Here is a 26,081-nt window from a genome sequence, read left to right as displayed (position 1 = left end):
AAAAACTTTTTATTTTTGATATGCTTTAATTTTAAGTTAATAAAAATTTGTATTATTTTAAGTGTTATTGTTTGTGTTAGTTATAATTAAAAATTAGTAATTCAAAGTCTTTGAGGAAGCATTCTGACAATTGAGTTGGCAGCGGTTTTTCAATTCAATTACTATTACTTAAATAAATCTTTTAATATAAAAATAAAATGTATAAAAGTACAAATTAAGTAATTAAGGTACAAAGTACCAGAAACAAAAAACAAAATTCAATATACATGATATTAAATCAGTTATAAATCAGTTTCTTCCCTATGTATTCTAGCTTAATTATTTCTTCTTCTTCTTCTTCTTCTTCTACCTTAGTCGGCTCAATTCAAGTAGATCATCCTTGCACTGAAGCGGTTAATTCAAATTATATAATATTTTTAATTTTTAAAATTTAAATATATTGTTCATAAATACGTATGGTCTATTGTGATAAAATACTCTACTCATTTACGAACAAACGAGAAATTTGTGGCAATATTATATAATTTTTCTTTTTCTGATCATGACTCAAAGAATAATTAAAAATCATTTCTAATATGTGGGGACTTAAGCCGAAATAGTTTATTATTAACTTTCATTAAATACATGAATTACTTATATTTATAAAAATTAAAAATACGCTAAATGCAAGTAAGTATAAGTATTTCGAAAATTGCGTAGGCGATGAAATAAACTTTTTAAAAATTTTTACATACGACGGTACCTTGTGGCATTCATGCCACTCTTGAAAATGGCTTTTAGTAATATTTTCTACTCGTGTACGAAACGGCATAAACGAGAAAATTGTGGCAATTTTCTATTATTTTTCTACTTTGTCGACCTGACTCGTATTAAAATTCAAATTAATTTACAACATGAAAATCCAATGTGGACTTATGCCTACATTTATATGACTTTATAATGTAGTTTCCTACGTGCATGCAAAATGGCATAAGCGAGAAAGACGTAAAAATTTTCATGAATTTTCCTACAACTTTTCAAAAAATTTTTAGCATATAGTCCTCACCAGGGACTTATGCCCTTTAAAAAAAATGAATACTTTCATTTTTTTCTTTGCAATAAGCTTTAATTTATTCACGAGAAAAACGTTGACCAAAACGAAAAATTTTCCGCAGCTTTTCCAAAGCCCTATTTTCTTTAGTCCTTAGTAGGACTTATGCCAATGTTTTTTATGAGCTTTTCGAATATAATAATGTCATATTTCTAATTGGCATTAATGAGAAATTGGTAGACAAATAAAGATGTTTTTCCACATTTTCTTACAAAGTTTTCCATATTTAGGTCTCTTGCGACACTTATGCCAAAAAAATTTCGTGATAAAATCGATACTTCTCTTCAACTTACGAACATGGCATAAGTGAGAAATACGTCGCTGTACACATTATTTTTTTGAAAAGGAAAATTGAATTTTCACGAAGGTGTCCCGCAGCCCATCTTTTAAATTTAGTTTATTGTACTTGTCTCTCGGTTACCTTTCAGTACTCTCAGAGGCATAAACGAGAAAGACGTCGTCGAACTTCAATCTAATATCTCCCGGTCTATTAAACTTTGGTGGCGTTTTGAAGCTAAAACATTGATTTTTCGAACAAAACACAAGAATAGTTTTTTTTTAGATTTCATTGAAATAATCAACTTTTATTTGAAATTTTTTTTTATAAAACGACAAGTAAACTCCCCGCTACTTGGAGGCAGTTTTTGGGGAGGAAGGGGTGGATTTGGGGCTTTGTGCCCATTGAGACTTTTGATCTACATGTTAAGAACTATCAACCTGCGAAGTTTCAAAAAAATTGTCCGAAACCTACTTCCCATAAAAAAGTGCGGGGTCCTTTCAACGGGTTTTTACGTATTGTATGACAAAAACCCTTATTTATTTTCTTTCCATATTCAGTTAGTGTGAAAGTTCTGTGTAACACCCGCAATATTGAATAGATTATCTACGTTACGCGTAAATGCTATAGTGAAGTCAGCGGTTCTCAACGAGTTGCATAAATATTTATTTTAAATCTTACTTTCTTATTCCCAATTTTTCCGCAAAAGGGCCATTAATTACTAGTGCTGGCAAAAACCGGGAAAGAGTAAAACCGGTTAACCGGGTTCCGTAAAAACCGATTTCAGATAAAACCGGTTAGTCGAATAGTGGTTAAAACCGAATATCCTAAAACCGGTTATTAGGATAACCGAATAACTGGTTACTAGAATAATGGCCAAAACCGGATATCTGAAAATCGGGAGTTTTGAAAAACTGACAGGATATACAATGTTATTCACATATTCACATATTTTAAATTTTAAAGTTAAATCTAATGTTAAAAATTAAAATGCTAAAACAGTTACATTTAATAAGCTGTGGTTGTTCAATTTATTATTTATATCAATGGGTTTGGTTGTTTCGTTTTTGATGTATTTGGATGTGGGTGATTGTTTTTTTATCAGTATCTGTGTCTGTGTCCCAGGATAAAATATAAAAATAAATTCTATTTCATTTAATAATACATAATACTAAGACTATATTATAGTGTTATTTAGGTATTGGCTATAAAGTAAGAATCCGATTATTCGGATGTTTGAATGAACAGATTATCGAATAATCGGATATTTGAAAAATCGAATAACCGGTTTTCGGGTTTCGTAAAAATCCGAATTATCCGAAACCGGTTAACTGACTATCCAAAAACCGATTTCAGTTGCCAGCACTAGTACAGTTACTGCGTAGAATAGTAATTATTAATTACTATTCTACGCAGTAACTGTACCGCTATTTAAAATATATGTACAAATTTAAGTTTCACCCTGTATAAATAAACCTAACGCCAAAAATTATACAAGAGGAAAATACCGGATAATTTACCTCACCCACGGTTATCTAACGCATTTCCTCGATAGACCATGCTAATTTAATGCTACTGAGGCCCCTAATTTGCAGAGAAAACTGAATTACACGAGCACGTATGCGGCTTTCCTTCGGCAACACGATCATAAAACACGTCAACCAGAATATCGCATAAAGGCCTATAATGACTGCCATTGTTTGCTCGCTTGTTTTATGGCTCGGCTTTCTTTTTCCGTTCGCTTTCGAAATCTTCAACCGTGAAGATGCCGCGAGATATTCCAGTAAGTGTGCGGACAGCGTAATTTTCGAGACCTTCCCGCAAGGCTGCCTACGGGCGTGGGAAATATCGGTGAGATGTTATGAAACTGTGTGGCCAAAAGTGCTTTGCGCCACTGTGTGATTTATTTACATGTGAAGGTCATAAAAATTACGTTAAAAAAAAATAGTGGTGCGCAGGCGAAATTCTGTTGAGAAAAATCTAAGATCTCCGGAAATTTTAAATTGTTTTGGGTGCTCAAATAACAAACAATATAAAGAGTCTGGAAACTAAGAGCAATAAATTATTATAATAGTCATTCCATTTATAAAAATAAGGGGTATAATATTTCAAAGTGTAAAAAATGTACCGTCGCAACCGCCGGGCTCAGGGATGCTCTGACCGGAGTAAGTTTGGTGTAGTTTTGTAGGTTGGGAAGTTACCTTTCTCCGTCAAATAAAAAATCTATGATCTAATTTCTAAAATAAGTTTAATACAAATAATTAAAGGGTCAAAAGAATTTCCGCAAAAGAATTTCCGAAATTTGGGTGAAAAATGGTCGTATCAGGAATTAAATAAAAGCATTTTGAAGCTCTAAGATTCTAGTTTTTAGATCTTTCGGTCGAAATTTTTTAGGAGCTACGGTTATCATGCAATTGTAAGAAATAGCGCTACAAAAAAATTTTGCAAATATTTTTTTTCCACGGCTTGGAAAAATTTTTTTCAGCAAAGCCATTGCACGGACCAGATAGCTTGTTTATTCAGCTTCAGTTTCCTTTTTTTTTAAATTTCGATACGACCATTTTTCATCGAAATATTGGACTTTTAACGGAAAAGGATCATCGAAATCTCGGCGACAAATGGCCGTACAGAAAATGAAGGGCAGTTTCGAAAACTGGAATAAATTTCCTATAACTTTTCGGAAAGGTTTTTTTTTTCATCTTTTACACGAATTTGACGGCTAAATTAGGAATATTCACGAAATGACTAATGTTAAGCATGACTTTTAGAGTTCGATATACCCAGAAGAACCCTGTGAAGTTTCATCTCGATCTAGTGAACCGTTTCTTTGTTTCAGTCAAACTTTTAAAAAAAATTAGTCACCTTTTTTGAGCTTAAACACTTCATAATCATGATTAAAATGAAAAAAAAAATGTTTGAGGTTTTCTCACATTTTTACCGCAAATAACGTTTAAATTGATGAAAAAAATAAAAAATTTAATAGGCCGAATCGTCCTGTAAACAATTGGATTTTGTTTTCTTCAATGCCCGGAAGGTTTTCCAAAAAAACAAACAAAAACTTTTTTCGAAAAGTTTTCGATTTTTTTTTTATTTTTTTCATTTATACGTTATTTGCGGTAAAAATGTGAGAAAACCTCAAAATTTTTTTTCCCATTTTAATCATGATTATGAATTGTTTAAGTACACAAAAACGTGACCCTTTAATTTTTTTTAAAATTTGACTGTTTGAAACCAAGAAACGGTTCGCTAAATCGAGATTAACCTTCACAGGGCTCTTCTGGATATATCGAACTGTAAATGTCATGTAAATGTCATGATTAGTCATTTCGTGAATATTTCTAATTTAGCAGTCAATTTTCTGAAAAACCATAAATCACCTTTTTTTCCTGTTTTTTTAAATTCGTGTAAAAGATGAAAAAAAAAAAATTGTTTTCGAAAAGTTGCGGAAGTATGTTATAGGAAATTTATTCCAGTTTTCGAAACTGCCCTTCAATTCTCTGTACGACCATTTGTCATAGAGATACCGATGATTGAAGACAAAAGAGCCTTTTCCATTAAAAGTCCGATTAGTCCTGTAGCCAGGAGGGTCCCAATTGCCTCCTTCATTTAGATGGAGTTACCCAAGTGTTTTTTGTGTATTTTGAGCTGCAGAACACGAATTTTTTGGGTAGAAGTTTGCCCGGATGTCGATAAGTTTTTTATTAACAAAAAACTTGCAAAATACTGAGAACTTAGTTTTTGGCAAAATAAAACTGAAAATCGCAAAAATTACATTTTTCGAGTTTTTAACGGCGTTTATCTCGAAAACTATGCGTTTAACAAAAAAATTGCAAGAGACATTTTCTTCTTAAAATGGGCCAAATAACAAGAAAATACTTTTTGTCAAAAACTAAGTTCTCAGTATTTTGCAAGTTTTTTGTTAATAAAAAACTTATCGACATCCGGGCAAACTTCTACCCAAAAAATGTGTGTTCTGCAGCTCAAAATATACAAAAAACACTTAGATAACTCCATCTAAATGAAGGAGGCAATTGGGACCCCCCTGGCTACAGGACTAGATATTTCGATGAAAAATGGTCGTATCGAAATTTGAAAAGAGGAAACTGAAGCTGAATAAACAAGCTATCTGATCCATGCAATGGCTTAACTGAAAAAAAAATAAAATTCCAAGCCCGCTATTTCTTAGAATTGCATGATAACAGTAGCTCCTAAAAAATTTCAACCGAAAAATCTAAAAACTAGAATCTTAGAGCTTCAAAATGTTTTTTTTAAATTCCCGATATGACCATTTTTCACCTAAATACAGTCTGTCAAAAATCACGGAAAAAATTCGGAAATTCTTTTGACCCTTTAATTTTTTGCATTAGTCTAGGTTTTTTTTCATAGATGCAGTTTAATACTATTAAAGTCTTCAAGAGGACTTTCGCACATATATGTACTTGTGATCTAATCCGAGAAAATAAAAACTTTCAGTCAGGTCTTGAGATTTCATTAAGCTATTAGAATTGTTATAAATGTCCGCATTGGAATATGTATTTTTAACTTCATAGGGTAAAATTGAAGGATAAATTACGACTAAGTTAGGGCTAATGACTTCGTTATAAATTCACAATAAGTTTTTCTCTCATAGTTTTCTGGAATTCTATGGGTACACTACACATTTAAAAGTATTTTTAACAATAAATGAAACCTAAATATATGTTTGCGTGCCTACTTAAGTTAAAATAAATAAATATTACTGCCTACAAGATGCCGCAGGCAGATTAATAGGTCTAAAAAAATTTAGAAATACTTTGTATCATTTTTTAATTCTATTTTGTTCATTTTCAAGTATGTCATATCCGATTCACTATTCACAATGTTAGAACTAGCTGAGGACGTTGCCACCTAAAAATAAATTTCTAAAAGTGAGGAAGATTGATTTGTATGTACCAGGTTCGATTGCTGGGCAACAAATCCGCATTGAAATATTTGAAAAACTTGTTCCCATATTTATTTAGCCATACCCATATACAGGCCTGGTCGCCGAGTTGAAGAACGCGCGCGCGGGCAAACGGCGAACAAACACAGCCGGACTGGGCGACTGGCCATAAATTTCAGTTGTCGCCAAATGGCCTAGCAGTGTAGTGCAGCAATGCGGAATTTGGTGTGGTTCAGGTAGTTTTAATTTATTGTAGGCACATTCTATTAATCATTCATATTACAATTTTGCGAAAGGGACAAATAAGAGGGATATTTTGTTTACTAATATTATTACAACATGGCATTTTGGAGATCTTTTAAAACGGAATACCGCCAGACAATATTGAATTAGTAGAACCGGTTGTTGATGAAACAGATTTAGGAATTAGAAATAAAGATTTACATTATCAAAGTCAGCGTCTCATTTTAAATATTTACGATTGTTGAGCTTTCATATGTATCTCGCAAATGCTAACAATTATACGAAAATTATGTTGCGCTTATAAGAGTACAAATCAGCTTTCCCACAAGCCGTGCTCTTTATACTATTCCGCTGAGAATTACGAGAATTCGATAGTAAATAAGGAGAGTTAATTATTATTAATTTAAAAAAGAAAATTAAAGTATGCGGTATGTGGTTGCTAAACTATTGCCAGGAATTATAATAGCACCGGTTTCATCAATAATATCAATATAAAATTAATTACGTTTGTAAGAGTACGTAATACAGGATGTAAATAAATAAGTGCGATAAAATTAAGGATATGGTGAATCTTCCTTCTAAATTAATTTAACAAAAAATCTACCTGCTCCCTCCCAGCGGATTTAAGGTCCTACAAACGATGATAGAAAAATTTCGTTTCTATTTTTTTCATTACAAAACAAAACAAACAAAACATACGTACACTTTTTCTACTATCTATCGCCAATACATCATTTAAAAATACATTTTTGATATTTTTATTTATTCGTAACAAATGTGTCTGTCTTACTCAGTTTCTACGAACTAACACAAATGTCGTCTTGCTTCACCATAACACAAAAGCTTCACCATAAATTAAAACGATATCCATTAACTCCGAGTTGCTATACACGCAAACCATTTTTGACACTAACTACTAAAAAACTATTGTAAACACCACAGATAACATGTAAACACTATCGCAGCGACGATTGCAAAATCGGATTTCAGTATTCGGAGTCGCTGAGGCCACGTGGCTCTCACGCGTATTGCGAATGACGCTAGAGATTACAGTTGTCCAGCTATGTAGTGGTTGAATGTAATATAACTTCAATAATTTTTTTCTCGGAAACTATAAGGATTTTACAAAAAATTTTTTTACGATACTGACTCATTTCTCATGCCGCATCTATTCCCAATTTTTTTTTGGATAAAATGTGAATCACCCTGTATAACTATAGGATTTAATCGTGTGTTCGAGGAAATCAAAACTGAGGTCCATCACAACCTATTCAACAATATGCTTCATTTAAATATTATAGTGTTCTTACACTAATTTGGACAATTAGAGCACAATTTCATGAAGTGTTGATGATGAACTTCTGCTAATGCATGTGGATTTTCTTCTGCTCATATGTGGTTATAATTAATTGTCTGGAACTCAGGAATTTGCCTAATCTCATCCACAATTCTATGAGAAATTGTAAGACGTTGTGAAAAATGTCGCGGTAAAATAACCGTAAAATGTTGTAAAACCGTTGTTTTAATGTTACCCATATCAAAATGTGGTTGATATTTTAATTATAAAGCAATGTTATTAGTCTACTTCTCCATCGACTACATTTAAAAATACTTGTACCAAAGCCGGTGTTATAATTTCGTGGTAGCGACTAACAAGGTATATGCGTTGAGGATACATTTCAGCGTAAATCGAAATGTTTCTAGAGTTTGAGACCCACTGGCAAGACAGTAAACGAAATGCATATGGGTCATTTCATTTATCAGGACGTGTACCGTAAAGTGTGTATTTTTTTTGCTTAAATGCTGATAATTTACAAAAAAAAAAGAAAATATCAAATTTGTTTTAAAAAAAATTAGTTACATAAAACAGATATAAGTAACCATATTGGCCAGAAAAAAAAAGGCATGCAAGAAATTATTTGCAACCAAATAAGAAAAATCGAGAAATTATTAAACAAATGCGTTTTGTAACTTACTCCATATTAAATGATAAAATAAACACTTAATTTTTCTCCTCATCTGAAGGGCCACAAATCCTAAGGGAAAGTCAGGAGGGACTTATTTATTTACATCCTGTATATTTTAAATTTGAATTACAATCATCTGCGGGAAAATAACGAACGTGAGTCGGGTATATCATTATTTAATATTCCCACGATTGGATGAACAGTTTAGTATGAAAATGAATTTGTTTTTTATCATTTCCGTTTAATTTATGATTCGGTTAAGGAAACAGTCTACTGAGCGAAGGAAGTCCGCAATTTTAACAGCTGTTTTTTCTTCCTCGCGTATATGATTTAAATATAACCCAGCCATCTAAAATACAAATAAGCACAAGAAAAAAAATGCTGCTTGAAGTAATCTCAGTTTTAATTACTGTAACCAGAAAAAGGAGATCATTCAAATAAGCCGTAAATATACAGGGTGTTACATTAAAAAAAAAACGTTCGATTTATATCTTCGAAACGCAACAAAACAAAGTAGAGACTAATAGACTATCGATTTTAGATCCTCACGACAAAATTACGTGGATATTATTATTTTCTTAGGCGTCTTTACAATAGTGCTCTCACACTGGGGAACAATACAATATATGTAATTTTTTTCTGTTCTGTGTCTTCCATATTGCTAACAAAATTCGGTATCTTAACGTACTCAATCGAAACTTAACAGGGAACTAAAACCCGACCATCCGACTGGCTGACGACACACGCAAGCATGCGGCTGCGGCATCGGTTTCCCATGCAGTGACGTCACACCCGCCGATTCAGCGGATACTCAGCGCGCCAGTTTATGATTTTTTTTAGATGACTTGTAGGCGATATAAAATTCTAATTCTTTTTGCAGAGAACCTTAAAATTGCAATATCTTTCCGTTAAGCAAATAAATAAAATTTGCTGAATGAGCCCATTGTTTATTTATATTTTTTTAATATTGCAACAAAATTACAAAGTAATGTTTTTCTCTTCTAAATTAAAAAATTACCGTTGACCAATACCTTGCTCTGATTTAGTATTCAGACAAGCAAAAATTAATAGAAATGGTTGTTTTTTTATGTAAAAATGTTAAATGTTTATGTTAAAGGTTTACGATTTTTTTCAATTGAGCTGCAGATAACGGACTTACAGCTTATTTATAAAAAAATATATTGTCTTCACTTTTTTCTTAATAAAATCCAACTAAATTATGTACGTGTAATAGTTTCCAAGATCACTGCTGTGCAGTGATAATTAAATATGGGTCCAGTGCTAATTTAATAAATCAAAATGAAAAAATTAAGATAAACTAATTATTAATGATAATCAACCAACAAACAAACGACATAGGTTGTACAGACAGACAGCGAATGTATCAGTTTTTCCCGATTGGTAAACACCATGCGCTGTTTCAAAAAATGTTTACAATACAACAAATGTTCACTGGGTAATACCAATTTAGGAATGAGATGGTCAAACTAGGGCTACCCAGGCATGAAACGCCATCATCCACATGTGAAGGCAGAGAAAGAAATCCGCGATTATGTCGAAAGCATTGCCGTGGGTCAGGTGGGGCATCCCTTCAACAACATCACTCCGCATCGTCTTCAGTGATAGGACGCCGTCCGAAGAAAAAATTCGTTGCATTATAGCGGGACATGTGCTTTTGTGTGTGACATGGGTGCCCCCTGGATTATTATTCCGATACTTGTAAGATTATCTTTTATATTTTGTGATATATTTTTGTGGTAGTCAGTAAAATTGAACGCATACTTTAGAAAATTTTAAAATGTAGCATTAAGAAAAAACTAACTAGGATAAATAAATAATTAGACGTATGCAATATTGCTTGCGTTTAAATATAACAGATGCTAAATAGTGATTTGGTATCACAATTTTAATAATGAAAATTTCGTTGCCTAGATTGATTAGTAATTATGTTAAAAGCTTTGACGACAGTGCCATCCATGAAATTAAAAAAAAATAGACATACAACAAAAATATTACCTAAGGAATATACAAAAATGAATTATCCAAAATACACTGTATTTTATTTTTCATGGAGCCACCCTTACATCTCTCTTACTTGACATTGAAACATCACTTTTTAGCACGAAATAATTACCTGCAAAGCGATGATTCTAAAATTTAAAAACTGGGCGAACTTTTTAAAAATATGTATTACCGATTGTTTTAACTAAATGTTGACACTATATTCTAATTTCTTTCTTAATAGTAATATCATCTTCAGAAATGGAAACTTTTATTTAGTTATTTAATATTAAAACTTTGTTCATCTTTCCCATTAATGTGAATATTGTCAATATACAGGATAGTCCTGAGGTAATTGTATAAAAAAAGTTGGAAAATAAGAATTTGATACCAAAGATGAGATACCTTAAAGTAGAACAAAGTTATGTCGTTTTCAACACATTCAATCTACGGCAGCTGGTGCCCTGTATGAAGTATAACCAAAATGTGAACAAATTTCAATTCCTCTACCCAAACCCCAAAATTTTGTGTAGATATTAGCATTTATTAAGAAATAAATGGAAATAAACTAAAATAATATTTTACATTTAACACCCTGTATCTCTTTTACTATCAACTTTTGGACTAAGCTAAATCGCAATATCTTTGCTTCGGGAATCTACCCATGAATTTTGGCCCATTACCTTGGGACCACCCTGTATATATGTGGAAATATTAAGAGCATATAGGTTCATAAACTAATCATTTTTTTAACGGCTAGATAAAAAGTTTTCTCAATAATTTGAAGGGTGAATATAAAACAAAAACTAAAACGCAAAGCTTATCTACCTTTCACAATCTTTAAATTAGCGATTAGGTAGGCTAAAATATAAAATCTAAATGTTTAGGTACCTACATTTGAACATATTTAAAGTCAAATTTAGTACAGATGACGGAATTCTAGGGATTATTAAATTAAAATAACTAAATTACTTTGGTTATGTCAAGGATAAATAATCGCTTTGCAGGAAACTATTCCCTACCAAAATCTCAAAAATTTCAATTTAAAATAATCAAAATATAAGAGAAAAGTGAAGCACAATGCATATATTTTTTTATATCACCAGATAAAAAATTAAATAAATTAAACATCGGACTTGAAAGTACGTTGAAAAAGTTTTTCTTATGAAAATTTTTCTAAAAATGCTCCCTATTGCCTTAATATGTATTTTTTTATATCTGTCACAATTTCACACCAAATTTGATTTTGCATTACAAGACAATTCTGGTGGAATTTCTTGTTTGAATCAATTTTATGTAAAACTTATTAACCGTAGAAAAACAATGCTGTTTATCTGTAAATTTTATATTATGTATTCGAAAACTAGTAAATTAGAACCTGAATGAGTTTTTCGAAGAGAAAAATGTTCCAAATGTACCAAAAACATTAATTATTTATAAAAAGACTACCATAATTTCGAGTTCAAATCTGACTCACCCTGTATTAGATACAATAGTGTTAATCTTGTTTTAATACCACGAAAGGTCAGTTATTTGATATTCAGAAACATAAAATGTCTTCAATCGTCTTTTATATATTTTTCCCTGCTTCATTCTTTAATTTCTGGGTCAATACGCGGTTTTCCGATGTTTTAAGCACAACCCGTCAACTAATCTCTACTTAAATTTATTCAATATATACGCAACATTTTTCTTCTTCTAAAAAATAATAGAATTTTAAAGTTCCATAAAAAAAAACAAGTTATAGTTTTTCCCTACCTCGGAAAATAAAGTAGAAAATAATGAGTGACGCTTAAGGTGAACCATCCTGTACAGAGAAACAACTGCATAATTCCACGTTACAGTTTGACGTTGATAATACATAAACTTTTACTTTCAGTGCGTATTAGCTTGGGAATCCGTCGGTATAACGAACAAAGGACGTCCGTTGTTGCAGGATGGCGTCTTGAGAAACTTTCGGCACGTACAGGGACCTTCAGGGAGCATCAGTACCGACTGGGAGGTACGAAAAACTTATTATTGTTACAATAGAGTCTGTCAGCAACATTTAAACATTATTTCTCAAAAATCGGAGACAATTTTACCGGTGTTGTCCCACAAAAATAAATTTACTTATTAATGGGCGCCTCAAAAAGAAATTAACAAGTATAGAGTAATATAGATACATATTGAGGATAAATGTCTCGTTAAAAATGTATCAATTAAACAAATTAGTACTAATAATAAAAATAAATAAACAAAATAGTTGACATCTATCTTACACAAATTAAATACAGTGCAATGTATCCATATGAGTAAGTATATTTATTTACTCTTATGAACGTATCTAATCGAAACAGATTTTGCACGACGCACAGTGGTCGGAAATCCGAAAAAGCTGGACAAAAGTCCAAAAAGGCTTGCATCATCATCAAAAGTGGGGACTCTATGTTTTTCAGGTCGCTAAAACCGAATTTGCAATCAAAAATCTCAAATTCAAGATGGCTGATACAAAATGGCCGATATATCACGTTAATTTATTGAATCTAATTGAAATTTTGGTATTGAGGTCGCGTAAAACGTATGTAAGGCGAGTAATGTAATCTTCGTACGTTTGCCCTGGAATCTTTATGTAATCTACGTAATCTTATCTGTAATCTATGTAATCTATCTGTAATCTACGTAATCTTATCTGTAATCTTCGCTGTAATCTATGTAATCAGCTAATGAATTTCGTCGATGTAGTCGTTGTAGAACGCCCCCCCTCCTACCTCATTTTCCAAAGAATGCCACAGAAACCTCGACAGAAACCTATATGGTGCGATTGGTGTGTTCCGAAGGGCAATCCGCCAAGGAAAAAACAGACGAAGATTACAAAATTTCTGAAATCTCTTGTAATGTATCTGCAGATTTCAATATCAATTCAAAAAATATTACAAATTTCATATAAATAATCAAGATTACAACACATTTCAGGAGATTTCAGAGTTATTTTAGTAGATTTCAATGATTACTTAAGAGTTCAATAGGATTATTAGAAATTAAAAGAATATTTCAAATTTTCTTAATAAGGTTTCAAGGAATACGCGGAGATTACAATAAGTTTTGAATGTCCATTTGAACAAAAATAATTGAATTAACTTCAAATGTCATTAATTTCATTCATTAACAGTAGTACTTTGATTAAGAATTTCCAGTATCAGGCATTTTTTGGGCAAAAATTGAAACATTCTGATTAAGTTTTTTATTCGAATGAACGTTAAAAACATTTTGTCATGACAAAAATGATAATGATATTTTGAAAGTAGGTAAGTATTTTCCCAAAAACTAATAAATAAAAAATATATTAAGCTTTTATTAATACTTGCATTTAATACTTTACTTGTATACAGTGTGTTTAAAAAAGACGCGGCAATATTTAAGGGAGTGATTGCTCAGGTCAGTTTTTAAAAAAAGTCCTATAAACATAGGTCCGCAAACGCTTCGTTACCGATCTACAGAATGTGAAATTTCATTAAAAAACAGTAAAAATTGAATTTCTCTAAAACGCAGCCCCTTATTATTACCTACTACAAACAACAGTATGTACCACATTTCAAAAATCAATCAAATTTGATAATTTGAATTTCTTTGTTCAATAATTTAAATTTCTCAATTAAAACAACATTGGGTTTAGGTGCGCAATAAAATGTTTTTTATTTTTTTACTCAATAACGGTGTGACGTACGGTGCGTATAATCTGAAGAAAGCTTTCTTCTTCATAATTGAGCAAGGAATTAAACAATTATATTTTTAGAAAAACCAGCGGGGTCCTATTTTTTTCATTAAAAATAGCTAGTCACTGGAAAGACTAAAAAATCGTTTTGTATTGCAAAGTACGCGTCTGCCATAGCTATTGACAGGCCTAAAATTTCATTATAATATCAAGAAGTTTTGGAGAAATTTAATTTTTACTGTTTTTTTAATGAAATTTCAACATTGTAGATCGGTAACGAAGCGTTTGCGGACGTATGTTTATAGGAACTTTTTTTTATAAAATGATCTGGGCAATCGCCCCCTTACATATTGCCGCGTCTATTTTAAATACACTGTATACAGGTAAAGTATTAAATACGTGTTAATAAAAGCTTAAAATATTTCTTATTATTTATTTTTTGGGAAAATGTTTATTTTATGTTACTTCTATTTTTTTTATTTTTATTAGTTTATTGGATTATTATATTTTTATCTTTCAATAAAAATATATACTTACCTACTTTCAAAATGGCGTTATCATTTTTGTCATGACAAAAAGTTTTTAACGTTCATTCGAACAAAAACTTAATCAGAATGTTACAATTTTTGCGTAAAAATGATACTGGAAATTCTTAATCAAAGCACTACTGTTAATGAATGAATTGAATGACAGTTGAAGTTAATTAAATTATTTTTGTTCATATGGACATTCAAAACTTATTGTAATCTTCCCGTATTCCTTGAAATATTATTAAGAAATTTTGAAATCTTTTAATTTCGAATAATCCTATTGAAATCTTAAATAATCATTGAAATCTACTAAAATAACTCTGAAATCTCCTGAAATGTTTTGTAATCGGTTGAAAGATATTGTAATCTTGATTATTTATATGAAATTTGTATTTTTTTTTTTAATCGATATTGAAATCTGCAGATACATTACAAGAGATTTCAGAAATTTTGTAATCTTCGTACGTTTTTTCCTTAGCGGATCGCCCCTCGATGTAAGGTCAGAATTTGAGGTTTTTGAGGTAATTAATTATTATTAATAAAGTACGAAAGGTAAATATCTGCGATATAAGGCATGTATTTGGAATGAATTCCTCACTTCGAACGAAACAATTTCTAAATACTTATTCTTGTTATAAAGCTTATTTTAATTATTTAGCTAATTCTAATACACATAAGTCATTCGCATCGTCATCATCTGTCACTTGCGTTTTTAAATTCTCTTGGAATTTCCTTTCAAAAATCGAAATAATAGATAATAAGTTAATCTATAATTTTTTTTAAAGCTAGCTTTTAGTGACTTCATTTTATTTTCATATTCTTCTCAGCAAACTCTTTCATTTGATACCTATATCATGGGGGTGCATAAAAAATAACTGGTCCACCATCTTTGGGAGTCCGCCATATAGGATTTAGAATGACGTCACTTAGCTAACCATGCATTATCATCCAAACTAAACGTGTATGCAAAATTTCAGCTCAATCGGTTGGGGAAACTGTTTTAAAATTCAGTTGCAAGATTTGACCCATACTAACAATGCAAGTTAAATAAAAGCTTGTAAAAACACGATAAATGGCAAATGAAAAAGGTGCATGTTCATAAAAAACGAACAATTTGAATTAGAAACGCTCGTTTGGAACGCGAAGAGACACTAAAACGCTAGCTATTGTATAACTAAGGCCTCTTACAATAGTAAATCGGCCGTACACGGAGGCACAAAAAATGACTCAGAAGCCGAATTCGGAAAAATCCGGTGGTTTTCTCTTTTGATATATGACATTAACACTCTAGTCCGCATTTTCCAACTTTCAATAGTGCAGGAAATGAATGAAGTCTGTGGGGCCCATAAGGATAGATACCAGGCCAAGGCGGGATATTTAAAAATATATGTGTGGACAGGTAGCAAATATACAATAGAAATATAGGAATATATGATTACTGAAAGATTAACATCTCTATCACTACACAGACACCTAGCCCTAACAATGTGAGCAATGATATCACTGAACTGGCATCCGCAAGGTGCAAGGTTTCACTTTAAATTCACTAGTTTAATAAATTATTAATTTTTTCAATAAATTAACATGAAGAATATATGATTTAACAAACAAAGCAAAACAAACTATATAAATATAAGACTAAACTCTCGGAACACCTTCCGAGTGGATTCTTTTACCAACATCAGACCTCCATATAAAACATATGTATGTACAGGGTGTCCCGAAATAAATGCAACAAAATTTGGTCAGAAATTCTTAAGAGAAATTTAAGGGACCCGTATTTTTTATTTTTGATAATTTTTTTTTATATCTCAGAGCTCTATCGCACAAGAACCACCAAATTTGGTACACAGGGATTTTATGACATGTAGAATGCGATGCTGATAAGCTTTTTGGCAAGGGGCCCCCACAAGACTCTTTTTTGGTTGCCCCCTTGCTTTTGGGGCCACCGAACTTTAGTTGCATATTTAATTTTTTTTTAAAATTAGTAGCCCCTTAGAAACTCCAGGGAATTTAAAAACTTTTTTGTCTTAAAATTTTTTCGAAAAAAATAGCGTTTTTCGAAAAAATGGCTAAATGTGATTGGATGCATATCGAGGTTCATATGAAATTTTAAAGGGTTAATCGCAGGTGGCTGGCATTCGCAATAAATAATCAATTTTATTCTGTGAGAGTTGTCATTAACCATCATCGGGAGCTTATGGAGACAGGATCAGTAGTTGTAAAAAATCACAATTTAAAAAAATTTTATTTTAATTTAAAGAAATCACAATTTAAACATTAACAATTAATAAGAAAATGTGAATATCAAAATAAGGTATAATAAACTTAGAAATTAATAACAAAATTAATGGTACTTCATGATTAAATAATTTAATTCTAAAAAGTTTGTTAAAATCACACTGATCAGTTCCGTAAAACGTGTTCAAAGTGAGAACCGTTTTGTTCAACACAAGCCTGCAAACGTGACACGAAATTTTGACGTATTTTCGTGTGAATGTTGGGAATCTGTCTAATTTCTTCAGCCGCAGCAAGGATTCGTTCATGTAATTGTTCCCGGGTTCTAATTGGTACGGTATAGACGCGATCCTTCATGGCCCCCCAGAAAAAAAAGTCCATGGCATTTAGATCGGGAGAACGAGGGAGAAAATTTCGTATAAATCCCGGATTTAAGTTGTAACGTTGAAGAGCCCATAAGCTAAAATTTCTTCTTCGTGGCAAATCTTCTACTTTAAGTTCCTGGGCCTTTTGAAAGTGAAAAGGTTTCAACAGTAGTCGTTTGATAAAGCGGTGTATTCTTGTTCTGGGAATCTCAAGTTGAGATGACGCGCGTCTTATGCTTATTTCGGGATTTTCTTCAATTAAATTTAAGATAATTTCTTCCTGTTCGGGAGTTAATAAATAACTTCTCCATGAATTAGGTTTTTTCACAACTACGGATCCTGTCTCAATTAGCTGCCGATGTACTCGCTGCTCGGTGTACAATCAGCATGCGAGACGTGAATTTCCACGAGCCTCCCCGTAAATTAGGTGCATTTGTACCCTTTCTTGGACAGAAAATCTCACCATTTTTTTGGGAACAATGATTACTGACAACTAATGGTAACACTTTGACACTCGTTAATGACAACTGTCAGAGAATAAAGTTGATTGTTTATTGGGAATGCCAGCCACCTACGATTAACACTTTAAAATTTCATATGAACCTCGATATGCATCCAATCACATTTAACTATTTTTTCGAAAAACGCTGCTTTTTTCGAAAAAATTTTAAGAGACAAAAAAGTTTTTAAATTCCCTGTAGTTCCTAAGGGGCTACTAATTTTTTTAAAAATTAAATATCCAACTAAAGTTCTGTGGCGCCAAAAGCAAGGGGGCCCCGAAAAAGTGTCTTGTGGGGGCCCCTTGCCAAAAAGCTTATCAGCATTGCATTCTACATGTCATAAAATCCATGTGTACCAAATTTGGTGGTTCTTGTGCGACAGAGCTCTGATATAAAAAAAAATAAATTTTTAGGGGCTTGTTTCAGGGGGCTATGTCTCCGAAAGGGGGCCGCACTTATCAAAAATAAAAAATACGGGTCCCTTAAATTTCTCTTAAGAATTTCTGACCAAATTTTGTTGCATTTATTTCGGGACACCCTGTATATGTGACAATTGCTTTATAATTTTATAAAATTTTAGGTAGGCCTACGAGAAGCTGTCAATCAAGCCCTCTTAAGAGAGAGATATCACAATTACAATCTAAGGGAACGATTATTGGAAGCCCCTCTAATAGGAAGGCAAGATGTGGTAACACCCTTTGGAGACATCGTCATTTTAGCCCGAGGTCAGCTTTATGTCACGCAGGGAGAAAATTTTGTATTTGTCCAAGACCGATATCAGAATGACTGCGATGCTTGCCACAATTCAAGGCCCCGATGCAGCAGAAGTCATTGCCAGGTACACATTTTTTCGAGTTAAAAACACACCTTTACTTTTGTACATTTTTAGGTCTGGCAGCCTGATGAAAACGAAGACCTAGTAGCACTCTGGACAGTGAAACGCCTCCGTCATCGCAATCACGACAACAGCCACTACTACGAGCTCGAATACATCATATCGCCCATCACTCCCGCCATAAGCGAATTTGTCATGCGAAATGGACATTTCGATTATGGTATTCCAGGTCATATATTCATAGTGAGAAACAATAAAGCGACACACAACCAGCCAGAGCCAACTTTCATCAATAACAAACGTATTCCCCATCACCACCACTTTAAACCAGATGTAATCATTGGTATAAGCGCAGACGGAGAAAAGCACATCTTACACAGTTACCCAGGTTTCTACACATCGTTCCCGGTACATCCCACTTACCACCAGAACAGATACAGCACAAACGACCCCAGAGAAATCGAACTTTACAAGGAACTTATCGAATCTTTAGCGGCCAAAACCAGCAGTACACAAAAGGCAGAAACTGGTCCCCATAAGTTTTCTTTACCAACCACAGATGAGGTTCAGATGACTAAACCGAGCTATGACGTTTTCCCCGCTACCCAAAATTCGATGGTAGAACTATCGACAAAACCTCTAACGGGAAGTACAACAACAATGGCACAATTTCCACAAACGACTTATCAAAAGAAGATAGTCACTAAACCTCAAGTAACTCCTACCAAACCCACTGAACTAGATAGGCAAGAAATTTTCTCCGATGTCGATGTAGTGCACCCTAAAGTTACACAACCAATCACTACCATTCATTATTTCACGCCTATAGGCGAAGAGGATGTCATAACGGACGATCTAACCGAAATGAAGAAAATCACTTTGGGCACTTTTACTAGAAAACCTGGACAAAAATCGGAAGAATCTGGCTCTGATTTTCTTTTTCCAGACCTGGAAACCACGGCACCGCCTATAACCACCAAAAAGTATCATAAACCTGCAATGATAACTGAGAATGTATCAAATATTTTGGAAGAACCAACATCATCTTCAACTCAAACCACAAAACAGTACCAAACGACCGTCGCTAAACCTGAATTATCGACGATTACAACTAAAACTACTTTAAAACCTACAACCACTAGAACTACGGCAGATACAACAAACAAGAGGCCAAGCACAATTCAAGCCAGACCTTCTAAAATTACTACAATGAGGCCCACAGAAGCTGAAGTAACTAAAACTACAACAGAAACCACTAAAATGACATCAATTTCAACAACTGAAAGTTATATACCCAAAATTATGACAAATAAAGTTACAGCAAAAATAAAAACAACAAACACCACTACTCCGAAGACAAAAACTGAATTTCCTAGTATGGCAAATATTAGTGCTACGTTGAGAACAACTGATATTCCTAGAACTACTACAATTAAGATGACTACTCTCAAATTGCGGACAATGAAAACCAAGCTCAGCAACTTAACAGGTTTCATCGCTTCCACATCTGCTACAACTGGTGCAAAAATCACCACTTATAAACCAAAATTCACCAAATTCACTACAACAAAATTAACAACAACCAAACTCTCTATGCCTGAAACCACTACATTTAATACACAAGCACGGACTACTAAAGAAACAACTCAACAGCAGACGACACTGCCTATAACTTTGAGGACAACTCAACAACAGACGATACATCCTACAATTTTCTCAAAGACAACTCAACAACAGACGACACGTCCTATAACTTTCTCAAGGACAACTCAACAACACACGGCACTGCCTACAACTTTCACAAGGACAACTCAACAACAGACGACACATCCTGCAACGTTCACAAGGACAACTCAACAACAGACGACACTGCCTACAACTTTCACAAGGACAACTCAAGAACAGACGACACGTCCTGCAACGTTCACAAGGACAACTCAACAACAGACAACACTGCCTACAACTCTCACAAGGACAACTCAACAACACACGACACTGCCTACAACTATCACAAGGATAACTCAACAACAGACGACACTGCCTACAACTCTCACAAGGACAACTCAACAACAGACGACACTGCCTACAACTTTCACAAGAACAACACAACCACAGAGGCCGATAATAGATCTAGATTACACTTTATTGGAAGATATTTCACCAACTGAACCCATGGTGGGGACATCTTCAGAGCCAAAGGACACTCAAACAACATCATTTTTAAATAAAATGTATGTTCGAAGTACAGTAACTCCATATACAATAATTACCGCTTCTCAAACATCAAATGAACTTATCAGTGACACTACTATGACTACAAACACAGAAAGTGAAATACCTTTTACACCGATAAATACACCTAATACGATCTTAACAACAACGGAAGGATTTAGTACTTCTATGAAACCCAGACAGGCAAGCACAGTGACTGAAGAAAACAAAACTGACAGTGTTGCACCACAAGAAGAAACAGAAGCGACCATACAAAGCGTAACTAAAACTACTTTATCCGATAGCAGCAAAGTGTCAACTATTTTCAGTACCGACACTACTAGAACTGATAACCCTACAATTACTACCACTTATGAACCAGATACAATATCTATTACATTCAGTTTGCAGCCCACTGAACCTACAACAACTCCATCCACTAGTAGAACTACGGATAGAAAACTAAAACCATCCACGACAATGAATGACTTTTTAACAGAAAACGGAAATGAGAAACCCAGTTTCACGAGGCCTGCCAAGGTGGATTTCGACGAATATGACATATTCGGAAGTACCAAGGCACAAACAAAACCCACAAAAACGTCAACGATCAAGGAAATGACAGAATCGGACCTTGCCAGTGAACTATTCGGCAGCAGAGAGTCAAAAGCCTTGGAAACTGATAACACACTACCAAAGGGACTAAAAATTATATATTCCAACTTTTTCGAGGCTTCGACAACACCTGAACATACAACCCAAACAGAGAGTTACGAGACAATGACTAGTTTTAGGCCATTGACCAGCCAAAGCTACGCAACTTCGATCAGCTTTCAAGTAAAGAAAAAGGAAGAAACCAGTACAGAAATTGATAATACTGATACCACACCAAGTACTACTATAAGTGATGATAAAACTACCGAATCCATAACAACTACAACTAAAGCCGGTAAACTAGACACAAAAAGAAGTTTTGATCGTCTTGCTTTGCAGTTGGTCAATCATGCTAAAAGTATCGATTATTTAAGTAGGAAGAACAACAAAACGAACAGAGTGAAGTACAAGAGAAGGAAAACATATGTACCCAAAAATAGAAGGTTAAATAATAGGAAACAAATCTCGTGAAAGTCGAATATTATTTTGTAAATATACTGTACATATTACTGTTAGAATTAAAATATTTTTCTAGATACAAACTCATTGCTTTTACTTCCAAAAAAATTCTTCTTTACTCGTACAATCGGTATTTCCTTCGAGTCAAATATAAAACAAGTGAAACTAAAATAAATGTGTATTCGGCCATTTTCGTTTTCGCCAAGTCAATGTTGGCTATTTGTCTGCCTAGGACCCTATTGTCATATCACATCACGTGTATTATTATGTGGTTCACATAAACCAGGTAAGTGTAAACGTTCACTGACACTGAGATTCACAAACTAAACACAGTGCTCTAAAAAAATAGTAAAAATTCTTTTTGTTAAAACCTTGAAATTATTTTATAAATATTTCAAATAATATTCGCAAGTATTTTAATTTATTTTCTATTATGCACATTTTATAAAACAACAAAAATTAGTTTTACTATCAAATACAAATATTAATTTTTTAACAATACTTGAAATTTTTTTAATGTTTGGTGTATTGTTCGCATTGTCGAAAACAATATATTATGGTGTCTAAAATAACATGTCACAGTCATACAAAAGCAATCTTTTTTCAAAATTATTTTCTATTGTAATTTCACACTCTGATACTTCGTTAGTTTCAAACAGTTGGTTTAAAAATATAACAGGCACCACTGATATATGCAACCGAGTTAAGGTTAAGGTAAATTTCCTTTGATTGAATGTGTTTGAGACATCATCATAAATAAATCAAAGGACAATTTCAACTAATTCTTAATCTCATAAAATAATTTTATGTATTCTCTGCATGGAAATTGTAATGTACCATACATTTCGCACAGTGTTCCAACATGTTCAGCTAACATGCACATACTTGGAACATTCTATTATTACAATTATATTATGCCTATTTCTATGTTTGCTTACTGCATACAAAAAGATAGATGACTAAGGTCCACATAGTTCAACTTTTTTCAGATTTTAGTTGTTTTGTTTAGTATTAATGGCCAATCTGATAATCAGGCTAGATATAAACGACCAAATTTATCAAATCAAGAATATTATGACGAACAATACAGCAGGGAATTCGAGCATAAAACACAGATATGTCGGTGAGTGACGTCACGGAAATGTGTAATTCTTTGAAGTCTATGAGTTAAATGAGACCAAAAAAGTGAATCACATGGCAGGAAAAAAGTTTAAATTGACAGTGACGTTAAATAAATGATCCGCAGATAAATTCATGATTATATTTTAAAAATGAACATTGAGGAAAATTCAAAACTGCAATCACAGTAGACAAAAAATCCCAAAATGAATTTTCGTTATTTAAAACTAAATCGAAAAATATGCTAAAAAAAAGAACAAAATTCTAGTATGTCGAGGAGATTAATTAGAAAAATTAATAGAGTCTTGCATCGAAGACAAAAATTTTTTATCTTGCTTAACAAATGAAGGACACATTCTACAGTTTGACAAAATTTAAACAGCAGCATACAAAAAGCATTTTTTGAAAGATTTTTTATGAGATTAAAGGCACCTTTTCGGAATGCCAAAATGGCCATATTTATTTGTTATTCTACATTTAACAATTTTTGATAACCTCTAAAATGATACACCCATGGAATCCCATTCCCAATACAAGCCTTACCCTTCGCACAGATCTTTATGGGGAGAATGAGTAACTGCCTACTATTTTGTACCTAGAGTATAACCTACATGTAAAAAAAAGTGTAAACTTACCGGCCCCATCTTGCGCATATTTATAATCGGGTTCAGCTTTCTCGGGAATGAAACGGGCGAATCCTTCTGGCAATATTTCTCTAATGCGCTGATGATAAGAAAGTCTGGAAAAAAGAAACAACCCATTTTACTTAAACCCGCAACAGTACTAAATAATTAAGATAGTCTTATACATTTTTGATTTTCAATTTTTTTTACAATAAAGAAGTAGAAAACATTCCTCGAATGCCAGCTTGCATCTTTCTAGTGATAACTTAAATAGGTTTAAGTCCGTAGGAAACAAATAAATTAACGACTAACCGCTACTATTGGACATTATTGGCACTGCCAACTTAGCAACATAATAAGACATGACAGAAAGATGAGATTTAACAATGCATGCGCAACACACTCTCATGACTAGAAAATGCGGTAGTTTGAGATTATACTAATTTGTCCGATGGCGAAGCATGAAAATTACGAAAATAGAAGTTTAAAAAACAAATTTATGGTATGTTTTTCTCTATGCCTCTGTATAAATATGACACCCATTCAAAGTTAAACCCTGTATATTAAATAGAAGTTTTGTACGTACCTCATACTCTTCAACATCGTTTCCCTCACAAACTTAGGCTTCGGATGCTCCTCATCCAAAGACAAACAGGAATCCCAGTCCTCCCAGGACCACCGGAACTGGAAGTTGCTCAAGTGGTACGAGAACCAGTTCACGAATCTGTCGAAACACGATACGTTCATCGAATCGATCCTCATGAAAAGCATCTCTGTGGCCTGAGCCAGGACTTGAGGCATGGTCGAAGGTTGCAACTTGCAGAGTTCGATAAGCATAGCGCCGTAGGCTATTTCTAGATATCTAGGCGTCGGCATGTGTAGCAATTCAGCAAATATAACTTCTACGATGCAATATTCCAGCGGGATTTTCAATTTATAAGGGAAGTTGAGTAAATGAGCAGCACAATCCTTTCGTTCTAAGTGATACATTTCTATTATAGAGTGTAGATGCTCCTCTATTAAGAAACGTTCGATGGAGTGAGCGCCGGGAAGAATCGGACCTTCGGGGCAGTCTGTATAGTCAAACAACCTGAAGGAAGACTGACTGTTAGAATAATTCACGTTTATTTCCGATCCATCATAATTGCTTTTAACTATATTATAACTGAATAAAGATTGTTATATTAATTAAATGTTTTACAATTATGGAAATGCACCAAGCACTACACTATTAACTCAACTGCCTGACCAAATTATAACCACTTTTAAATTACTGAGATAATGCAATCGTATACCACAAAAGATTATTGAAAATCGCAATTTGCAATATAAATATTCTTGTAATACTTGCCGAAATTGTTAAATTAACCTGACTTATGTTATTTCCAATTAAAGGCCACTAGTAATGATAACAGTAGGTGATGATGCATCACATGATGGATCACTTTTTCAGTTTCACTTAATAGTAACATGACTTACCTGAAAACTACCCATGGCATGGGATACTGATAACTATCATGATGTGGAGGTGGTAGAATCGAAGGCAAGTTATGCTGCAATGCCTCACACAAAATAGAATCAAAAGCCAAGTACGGTCTCGGAATATGTTTTTCAGCCCAGTTGTCTTGACGTAACTTCCTCACTTGCGACCATAAACAATCCAAATACTCTTCTTGGGGATGAGGAGTATCTATCGCCCACACCCTTAAAGCATTATGGTGTTTTTTTGTCCTTTTATTTAAAAATACTTCAATCTGAACAAGAAGATGCTCCAAAGCCTTCTCTTTCTTTTCATACAGTTCTCTGCCTACCCATGGTAAGGTACTGAGAATTGCGAACACATACCAATCTCTGCGGACTTGAGGAACATTGTCCTCATTAGCTGTATCTATCATGTTATCTAACAATTGTAATAAAGAAGTTGCTGAAATTACATGGCAATTCACTAAATCTGCCAGGAATCTCAATGCATATCTCGCTGCGTCCCATTTGCAGTTCTTTAAAGATTCTTTAAACGTTTTTACCATATATTCTACAAAATCACCTCCGAAATTAAAATTTTTTGCATTGAGTAAACCCACCAAAGTTGTGTAAATCGTACATTTTTCTGGCATCCGAATTGCACAGTCGGTCAGAATTCTTAATATCTTAGCTCTGAAGGTAGAAAGATCTGCTTCTAGAACACTTGCTAGACCCTCTAAATTACTTTCAAGAGAAGAAGTACTTTTTTCTCCAACCCTCAGAATAAGTGATTCCAATCTATCTTCAATTTCTTGATTTTCTGATACCCTACGCCTCTTACGATAAGCCCTATCTAAAAGTAAGAAGCAGAATTTGTAAACCTGTAAATCTAG

General features: G+C 33.2%; 1 protein-coding gene across 1 annotated transcript in view; it reads right to left on the bottom strand.

Moving 5' to 3' along the window:
* LOC108909532 (nuclear cap-binding protein subunit 1) overlaps positions 1-26,081 on the bottom strand; it is a 35,054-nt gene that overhangs the window by 8,741 nt on the left and 232 nt on the right. Inside the window, exons 2-4 of the mRNA XM_018713906.1 lie at positions 25,207-26,041; positions 24,314-24,817; positions 23,740-23,843 (exon numbers count right to left, since the gene is read on the bottom strand). Coding sequence (XP_018569422.1) covers positions 23,740-23,843; positions 24,314-24,817; positions 25,207-26,041 — 1,443 coding nt within the window. The remainder of the gene's footprint in view (positions 1-23,739; positions 23,844-24,313; positions 24,818-25,206; positions 26,042-26,081) is intronic.

Source organism: Anoplophora glabripennis, unplaced genomic scaffold (assembly GCF_000390285.2).
Source record: "Anoplophora glabripennis isolate ALB-LARVAE unplaced genomic scaffold, Agla_2.0 scaffold251, whole genome shotgun sequence".
In the NCBI taxonomy this organism is placed as follows: domain Eukaryota; kingdom Metazoa; phylum Arthropoda; class Insecta; order Coleoptera; family Cerambycidae; genus Anoplophora; species Anoplophora glabripennis.
Note: the sequence above shows the minus strand (reverse complement) of the source record. Positions and strands in the feature narration are given on the sequence as shown.